This window comes from Habropoda laboriosa, unplaced genomic scaffold, assembly GCF_001263275.1.
Source record: "Habropoda laboriosa isolate 0110345459 unplaced genomic scaffold, ASM126327v1 scaffold204, whole genome shotgun sequence".
Lineage (NCBI taxonomy): Eukaryota > Metazoa > Arthropoda > Insecta > Hymenoptera > Apidae > Habropoda > Habropoda laboriosa.
In genome coordinates this window covers 1,336,827-1,346,922 of record NW_017100385.1, presented here as the reverse complement: position 1 = coordinate 1,346,922, position 10,096 = coordinate 1,336,827, and the positions used below count along the sequence as shown (strand labels likewise).

General features: G+C 36.4%; 1 protein-coding gene across 1 annotated transcript in view; it reads right to left on the bottom strand.

The window, feature by feature from the left end:
- Window positions 1-239: 239 nt before the first annotated feature.
- The window catches only part of LOC108575016 (cilia- and flagella-associated protein 58-like), a 27,151-nt gene continuing 17,294 nt past the window's right edge, over window positions 240-10,096 (bottom strand). The window contains exons 8-11 of the mRNA XM_017937705.1: window positions 3,313-3,583; window positions 1,375-1,889; window positions 683-907; window positions 240-512 (exon numbers count right to left, since the gene is read on the bottom strand). Coding sequence (XP_017793194.1) covers window positions 240-512; window positions 683-907; window positions 1,375-1,889; window positions 3,313-3,583 — 1,284 coding nt within the window. The remainder of the gene's footprint in view (window positions 513-682; window positions 908-1,374; window positions 1,890-3,312; window positions 3,584-10,096) is intronic.

Here is a 10,096-nt window from a genome sequence, read left to right as displayed (position 1 = left end):
CGTCGCGCGGGGCACCGTCTTTCTCCCCCTAAGATCGCCAATATTGACAGACATTCCGAACGGGGAGCAGAGGGAAAAAAAGGGGAAAATTGTTGTGGGGTTGGGAGCGGGGAAAAGGTACACAGAGAAATCCTGCAAGGTACACTGTTATATTTTCATTACACCGTAGTATCGCCATATTGGCAAACAAACCCGATTGCACTCTTTCTCCGTCGCTCTTTGACTAGCAACGCCGAGCCTCATCTGCAGGCAGACTCGACGACCAAGCAACTTCTGGGCGTTGGAACGGCCATATTGAACCCACCGCCGCAAATTTTCTTTTTACTCGCGTTCACAGATGGAAGAATCGAATCAGACAGAGATTTCACTTGGGAATCCTTCGCATTTTTAAGCTTCTTCTTCTGCGTGTAGTACTTCTTCTTCAGGTCGGACACCTCGTTGCTCATCCTGTCCATCCCGAGCTTGTACTCGCCTAATTGGACCTCGTACATGCTCATCTCGGCGATCATGCACTGTGCCGGAAGAAGGATTGCTTTGATCGTGTTTAAGTTTTCGAGTGATTATTTTTTTCTCTTTTAAGTTCGAGGAAAATGGTATGTTATTTAGATATCTCAGATTTTTTGGTCGATTTAGAAGGTAAACCGGAGAGAGAAAAATTTTAGGAAGAAATTCGCTCTTCTACCTTCATTTTTTGTCCCCTTTCACGCAGCGCCTTCTGAGTTTTGCTGAGAGAAATCGCCACCTGTGGTCCTGGATGTCGGGAGAGAATTTCGCGTAGATTCATGTACAATTTCTCCGTGTCCTTTATTTTTTTCTCCTTCTCGATCACGTCGGCGGCCATTCTTAACACGCGCTTTTGTAGAATCTGAATCTTCTTTAACAAATCATAGGTTGCTGGATCGGAACCCTGGGAAAATTTCGTAGATACTCTGCTGTGAATATTTACATCCCCTAAAATTCATAATTAAACAGAAACAAAAATCCAAAAAGAAAATAACTCATTGCAAATCTCAAATTTCTCTTTGGAATCTTCTGAAATCCTTTGTCGCTATGATAAACGTGATAGAGATGAACTAGGTACATGACGAAGATAATTCAGAAGATATTCGAAGAGTCAGAAAAGAAGCAAGTTCCCGACAAAAAAAAAAAACTTGAAATTTTGTAAATCGCAGTAATCCAACGTTGAATAAACAAAGTGACAACATAGGAAAGTCAGTCAACAAAGTTTAAATTGTCAGTTGAACTCAAGTAACAAATTGCACAATCGATAAAAACCGATTTCCCAAGATCAACTTTCACACAGCAAGAATCATTCGATCTGCTTCCAAAAACAATTTCTTTCACTCTGCTGGTATCAGCATATCACACGCATACCTCGAGCTTCCTCCACCTGTGAATGTTCAGCGGCGTCTGGACCTCCTCTTCCAACGCCATCACCTTCAGTCTCTCCCTCGTCAGATCCCTGTTCAAATGGAACACCTCTTGGCGCAGATCGCTCATGTTCGCTATACTCTTCTCCAATAACGTTTTCTCCGTCCTCAACTTCTTCACCTCGATCTTCAACAGTCTAATATCCTCCAGTCTATGATTGTACTGCACCTCTCCACGCTGAAGCGTTCCATGGAGAACCTTGAGCCTGCTATACTGTAAACTCAGCTCGTCGTTCCTGCGGACCAGTTGCGTACCCAGGATGTCCCTCTCGTTCATCACGTTATCGATGTCCTTCTTGTGCCTTCCAATGTCCGATTCTGCCTTTAAAATCACCTGCCTCAGACTCTTCTCCTCCTGTTTCATCGACACGATGTCCCGCTTCAGGTCCGACACATCCTTGCGACTCGACTGCAGCTCAACTTTCAGCCCCTCCTTCTCTTTCTCCACCACGCTGCGAACTGGAAGACGAATCACCGTGTGAAAATCCATCGTGCCTCTGCACGTGTAAGATGAGGAGAGCATGATTTGGTAGAGAATAGCAAGCTTCTTGGTGGATAAAGTGAAACTGGAGTTGTCAGTGTGCTGATTTATTTTGGTTAAGTTGATAGCGATAGTTCTGAGGATGTACAACCCCTGACAATAGGTTTTCGACCAAACGCAATGCTTCTACGCTCTGCCACCAGAGGGACGGACTAACCGCAAGTTCTCGCTAGTCCTCGTAAAGGCTCCTATTTGTATATATACAACTTCTGACCTGAGTCCTTCCAGTCTTTCCCGCGTCTAAGGCACGGGCCTTCTAGAAAGCCTTACTCACGAGGACACTAGGAGGCTCTCAGGACGAAAACGCCTTCCACCTATCTTCTCTATCTCTTCCCTCCAACAATTCAGAGCGATGATTCAAAAGCAACACAAATTTCTTTAATCTCGTCAACGGTCAAACCGCGCATGTACCTACCGGTTCTCGTCCGATCACCGAAGTCAAGATGCGTTGGGCACGGTTAGTACTTAGATGGGTGACCGCTTGGGAACTCCGTGTACTGTTGGCAATATGTTTTTTTTTTTTTTCATCCAAATTAAGAGCATGTCACCGAGAAACGAAATCCTTCCCATCATTTTTTTATAGTTCGTATTATTGTCTATTGTCAAAAAAGCTGTAGCGAGCCTCCTACGCTCTGCCACCAGAGGGACGGACTAGCCACAGGTTCTCGCTAGTCCTCATAAAGGCTCCTATTTGTATATATACAACTTCTGACCTGAGTCCTTCCAGTCCCTCCCGCGTCTAAGGCACGGCTCTCTTAGAAAGCCTTACTGACGACTTCACTAGGAGGCCCAGGACGAAACGTCCGACACCTTTCCTTTTCCGCCTATCCTCTATCAAGTTTCCTAAAACTACCGTTTACTACGGTATAAGTATAAAACTCGCGGGAACGTTAAATTGGTCTGATATGAAGTAAAGACAACAAAAATAATCAAGATTTTCATTTGTTACCTAGTAGAAAATAGTGAACAGAGAAAATGTTACTTGGAAAAAAGTATTTGGTCGACCGAAGTTCTGTACTGTATAGGGGAGAGCAGTCGGTGTAGTGTTGGAAAATTGCATTTAAAGATTTTCGAAGATCTGTGCAGACAGAGTTTTGAGCCGTTCAAACTTTCATACCTCTTGCAATTTATCCCATTTCGAAAAATCTTTCGACAGACGTATTCTCGAGTACGACGAGAGGCCGAACGCTTAAAATTAGGCGTTTCTCCTGATCGTAAAGTTAAATGCATACTAGATAAATGAAATGTTCGAATCCTCAGAAATATCAAACTAGTCGACCGTATGATAAACTTAGGGCAATCTGTTGTCCTATCAAAAGTGACAACGATGAAACAGCTTACGAAATTCCTCTTTGATCAATTGTCCCTCCTTCGTGACGATGTCCTCTTTCAGTTGCTCGATCTGATGGCTGAGAACCTTCAGCTTGTTCTTCAACTCTTGTATCTCGTCGTGAGCCTCTGTCAGACTCTTGCCGCACGTGTTTCTCTCTGCTCGAACCGCCTCGAACAGATTCTGCTGCTGACGGTACTTGGCCTCAGCCTCGGCCAGTCGTTTCTTGTAATTCGAGATCTCCACTTGCCTCAGCTTCGACTCGCTTATGTATTCCTCCACCTATTAACACGAACACTATAGATTACATCCAGCCTCGACGCATGCAAATTAGTCCTTCCAGGCACGCCGATGGAGATTGGAATTTTATGTTGTACCAACGCGTACGAGTTTTAGAAAAAAGGTATGTACGTTTGGGATGGAAAAACAAATATGTTTGGTATTTTAAGAAAAATATACAAGTAGATTACTTGGTTCGGTTAAACTGCAGCTTGAATTTCTGCTGCTTAAACAATTTGTTCACGATTTAATTGTTGACACATGCAGGTTCCTTTTTAGGTATACGAAAAAATATCGATTTTTCATTTTGTTTTTTTGGCTAATAAAAGAGTGAGTGGGTAATTTGAAAAGAGTGTCGAATAATTTAGACCAATTTTAAAATCAATGTCCCATCGATTTATGATGCATTTGAAAATTCATTTTGGAGATCAATCGAGACGAAGATGAAATTTTCGATACTGTGCAATTTCTATGTAAAACAGTTCTCTGTAGAACGCATACTTTAAATTCTTCAACTATAAATTCACAAGTAACGTATGGCCCTGAGTACAGCAACATCAATTAATACTAAATGCTTCAATTTATGACCACAAACTATACATTGCAGCGAAAGGTTCTAAACGTGCTATTTTTTGTATTCAGTTTACATTTAAAAAATCCAACTTCGATATCATATTATAAGCTTCGAAAGTGGATCTAAATGATAGTCAATGTAAAACATACAACCATAAGTCTGCTTCAGAAATTGCACAGTGTTTTTTTGGAACACGAAACAAGCGATTGCCACCGTCACTAACAAAATAGTTGTCAAAGTGAAAATTTACAGAAGCTAGCTCGTTAGTCTGTAAATTATTTCGAGTCAAATTTATTTTTGCGTTTCACCGTGGCAATTTTTTATACTGAAAATTTTAAAATAGGGAAATGCAAGTTCGCCTTTAAAGTGCACAGTGTTTTTCGAACGTGAAACAAAATAAATGTCACGGCGAACAGTAAAATGATTCCCAAAGTGAGAACTTCAAGCTAATTAGATTATAAATTATTATTTCGAATGGAATTTATTTTTGCATTTCACCATGTAGCAGAGACCGCTGCATCTCGTTACGGCACTATGGTGAGGAGTTTTGTAATTTACACGCCAGTCACGAGACATCATGCGTGAATAATACGTGTTTCGAAGGTTAGGGAAGTTTGTTGGTTGCCTCACAAGCGTTTTGGTAAATGCCTGTCAGACTTTGTCGAGCTTCCATGAGTACGTTAGAACGTTTTGTAAATTATTGGTCACAATGCAGGGCTGTTGCAGAGAGGAAATTTGATGGACGTTGTAGGAGACATTATATTTGTTTTAGAAATTAATTATTAGAGACTTGCTTAGATATAGTTATTAAAAATAGAACTTTCGTTAAAAAGATTCCTTTTAAACTTATCCAAAAAATTATTAAACTGTTTTTAGTATTATTTGATTGAAAGTATTTTAAAGATATTCAGAAAGTATTTTATCATCAAATACGTTATTCAATTGAAGGTATTTTGAAGGATATTCAGAAAGTATTTTATTATTATCAGATATTTTATTCAATTGAAAGTAGTCTGAAAGATATTCAGAAAGTATTTTACTATTATCAGATACATATGTTGCTCAATTGAAAGTATTTTGAAGAATATTCAGAAAGTATCTCGTTATCATCAGATTTGCTATTCAGTTGAAACTATTTCAAAGGAAATTCAGAAAGTATTTTATAATTATCAGATGCATATGTTGCTCAATTGAAAGTATTTCAAAGGAAATTCAGAAAGTATCTCGTTATCATCAGATTTGCTATTCAGTTGAAAGTATTTCAAAGGAAATTCAGAAAGTATTTTATAATTATCAGATGCATATATTACTCAATTGAAAGTATTTTGAAGGATATTCAGGAAGCATTTTATAATTATCAGATCCATATGTTACTCAATTGAAAGTATTTCAAAGGAAATTCAGAAAGTATTTTACAAGTACCAGATACATATGTTATTCAATTGAGTTTATGTTACTCAATTGAAAGTATTTCAAACGAAATTCAGAAAGTATTTTATAATTATCAGATGCATATGTTACTCAATTGAAAGTATTTTGAAGGATATTCAGAAAGTATTTTATAATTATCAGATGCATATGTTGCTCAATTGAAAGTATTTTGAAGAATATTCAGAAAGTATCTCGTTATCATCAGATTTGCTATTCAGTTGAAAGTATTTCAAAGGAAATTCAGAAAGTATTTTACAAGTACCAGATACATATGTTATTCAATTGAAAGTATTTTAAAGGATATTCAGAGAGTATTTCGTTATCGTCAGATATGATTGGTGTTTAAAAAGTGTTTTGATTCAATTCTACGTTCGCACAGATTGTAGATCCCCATTTTAGCAGTAGTTACTGCCGCTAATCTAGTGTTAATTACAATTTCATGTACAATCGTGAAATGAGCCGGTTACATACATCCAATAATTTCCAGCCGTATATACGTACATGTACCATGTGGTTACACACGATGCGTTCGTCCACTATTAAGACGATATTTCCTACAAATATGACACATTCAATTCACCAAATACGTACAAAATACTTACAATACTTACGGTATAGAATTTTATTCAAAATTACGTTTGACCATTTGTTAAATTGAACAAAATGTATTATTTAAAAAAAAAAAAGAAAGGAATTCATTAGTCGATCGATTACTACTTCTCCCTACAAGTTATATCCTGCAAGTGTTTAAACGAGAATTCTGTAATATCCTTTCGTAGCTCGTCCCGAAAAAGAGAAGAAAACTGGAAGATAAAGATGACAATAAATTCCCTGCCAATGTTCGTAATAACTTCAATCTCCTTTATCCTGTAAATCCTCTCCCGATAAACTATAATTTAGCAGTCAAATACGAAACTAAATAACATGTCATCCTTTTGCAATGAAAGCCCTCTTTAAAGTTCACACAGGATTACTATCTCGTAATTTTCGTTCTAAATTGTAACTAATTATTGCTCGTTTATTTCATTCAAATTAGTTATTCACATAAATATTCCTACTTTTAATTCTATCGTTGTATTTATATATTGCAAGAAATGCCAAATGCGAGATACTCTAAGTATTAAAAATACTAACAAGGGAAAATTCAGAAGTGACAATCACCGATATTAATGAAACTTTGGTATATGGTAGTACTAAAACAAAAAAATTCTTGACAGGTATTTGTTTTTATTGGCAATCATCCACATTGAAGGGGTGAAAGTCGTGGAATTCGTCCACATTGAAAGCGAAACCGTTTCTAATTATATACAGGGGAATTTCAATGAAAATTTCAGGAATAAAATCACTAAACACTAAAAATACCAAATACTATAAGCAAACTACTCAAACAAAATAATTCACATTTTTCCATTCCCAATTACATATATATCAGAGAATTAACCATTTCATTTAAAATTCCAAGAATAAAATCTCTAAACACTAAAAATACCAAACACTAGAAACAAACTACTCAACCAGAACAATTTACATTTTTCCATTCCCAATTACATATTATAAGGGAATTAACCGTTTCACTTAAAATTCCAAGAATAGAATCACTAAACACTAAAAATACCAAGTACTATAAGCAAACTACTCAACCAAAATAATTCACATTTTTCCATTCCCAATTACATATACATAAGGGAATTAACCATTTCACTTAAAATTCCAAGAATAGAATCTCTAAACACTAAAAATACCAAACACTAGAAACAAACTACTCAACTAAAACAATTTACATTTTTCCATTCCCAATTACATATATATATAAAGGAATTAACCATTTCGCTTAAAATTCCAAGAATAAAATCTCTAAACACTAAAAATACCAAGTACTATAAGCAAACTACTCAACCAAAATAATTCACATTTTTCAGTTCTCGATTATATATTACAAGAGAAGGAATTAACCATTTCGCTTAAAATTCCAAGAATAAAATCTCTAAACACTAAAAATACCAAGTACTATAAGCAAACTACTCAACCAAAATAATTCACATTTCTCAGTTCTCGATTACATATTACAAGAGAATTAACCATTTCACCAAAAGTTCCACGAAATCAACATATAACTAATGTTATCGGTAATAATACTGTGAAACTATTCATGAAAACATCACGAACAGTTCACAGACGCACGTCCATAGTTACGCCTTGGAATTGTTCTCGTATCTGGTCGCAAATCTTTGGAGAACAGTACGAGCCGCGCAACTAACCCCGGGATAAACCTAAAATGAACGACTGACCTACGTCTACCTTTACCTCCTGCTGGCCGCCGGCCCGTATATCCGTCAGCGCAATTCGCTTGATGTCTGAGCAGAGAACAGCGACCATACCGCTCTACGATCCCTCAGCCACGCGTCTACTATACAACTTGCCTGACAGCTCACGCTATATCAACACCTATTATTAGATAGATGTTTAACAGCGCGTCTACCTTGACTACTTGCAAGATGCCCGATTACGCAACACACCCGAACAATTCCACTTATCCTATCGTACATGCGCAATTTTCTATTTGCACCCTGTGATAGGGAACACGTGTTCGAACGTTATCCCTATAGCTCGATAGTTGGCGAGATTCGACGACGGGGTGGCGATGTTCTTTGATTGGGACAATGTTGCACTAGTTACCGGTTCAATTTTCACGATTTTCACAATTTTTAAAATTAGCGAAATTCTGAAAATGATCGTGAAACGATTTGGACGATTTAAGTAAAATTCGTCAAATTATCTGCTGTTGATAATCGTCAATGTTATCGAGATGTGGTAAGAAGTTTTAGGAAATTATCGTAAGGTGATTTAGTATGGAAAATTAAGGCGGTGCAAGGATTTATACGTAAAATTTTTCAAATTATCTGCTATTGATAACGATCGATTTTATTGAGATGTTGGTGCAAGGTTTTACGTGAAAATTTATCGAGTTCAAAATATACAGCTTCTAGAACTAAGATTCCAATGAAAAGCACCCTAGTATCTCTCATACAACGAAAACCATGAAATTTTTAGCAAAAGTTTAATATAAAATATTAAAGTTTCGTTCCAACAAAATTCTACAATATCTAATAACACTTGCTTAGTGATGACACATTGAACAAATAAAGCAGCATAAGAACAATATAATTTAAGAAAATAATATGAAAATAAGAGAATGTAATGAAAATGAAAACTCAATTTTTTCTTTTACTTCAGTAACGAAACAATTGCCGTTTAAGATTATCGAACAATTTTTTCCATAAAGAAGCTTCACGTGTAACGTTGCATTTCATTATTTCTACAGTCTCCATATGTTACTTGTTAAACGTCACTCGGTTAACCATAAAGGAACTCCTGTGGTTACACATACAAGGCCTTGCATCACTCACCACAATTCTGTTCTACTTGCTCGAACAAATACGGTATCATTTCACTTGTCTGACCACGTAGCATCCCATTCCGCTTCGCTTAGGCGTGGTTCCACATGCTGTCTTATACTACTTGTCGAGGCTGCGTACGAACCTAATTCTCTGCCTTCCATTCCTCTCTCGTGCTTTCGTATTGCGTTCCGTTCTTTATATTCTGTTTATTTCTCGCTTAACTTCGCGCAATTTCTCGTTTACGTCAAGCTTCAGTCCGATCTACGCTTTAGCTTGCCTTTATATCGATTTTAGTATCGTCTTACGTTTCGATGTCAGTTCGAACCCGTCACTTTTGCAAATTATTAGGTGTACAAATTAATTCGGTGCCTTTTTTTTGTTTTTTTTTTTGAAAAAGTCTCGAAGACTATCGACTCAAAATCGCCGCACTTTTTCAAAGATGGAAATCAGGGAATTGAGTTTCTCAAGAAATGGGAAAAAGTCGTTCAAAATAACGGAGATCATTTTGAACATTAAAATTGCGTTTGATTTTTTGTGAAATCAACATTTAAGTTTGTGAAAAGAGTCGTAAAACTTAGGAATTCATTGTGGATACTTGATGTCACGATTAGTATAATGAAATAATCTCATATTGCGTAGTTTTTTTAATGTTACAACGAAAAATAAATTGCTTTAAAAATCGAGCTACGCGAATTCACATTTGATAATTATTCATGCATACACCCTTTTTATACGTTAAATTGAATATTCATTATTTAGGTTATTTTAATTTTCTACTTTATTATAAAATTGTCCTTTTTGCAAGAGCTCGTATAAAATTCGAATATATTTCATTATACGCTAATTTTACATTTTTTGCTTGAAAATTATGAATAGCATTGTATTTAATGATAGATTCTTATGAAAATTCATCGAAGTACTTAGAAGTTTGAAGATATCCAGGAGAACTGTTGATACAGTGCAAGTGATATATGTAAAGAAGAAGTGAACCGTTCTGTCAGTAGTAGAGGAGTACGTACAATCAGACAGAGAATTAATTTTCGACGGATTAATATTCCAAGATTTGATTTTTAATAGATTCTGAATATGTCGCTATGACAATAACATTACTGA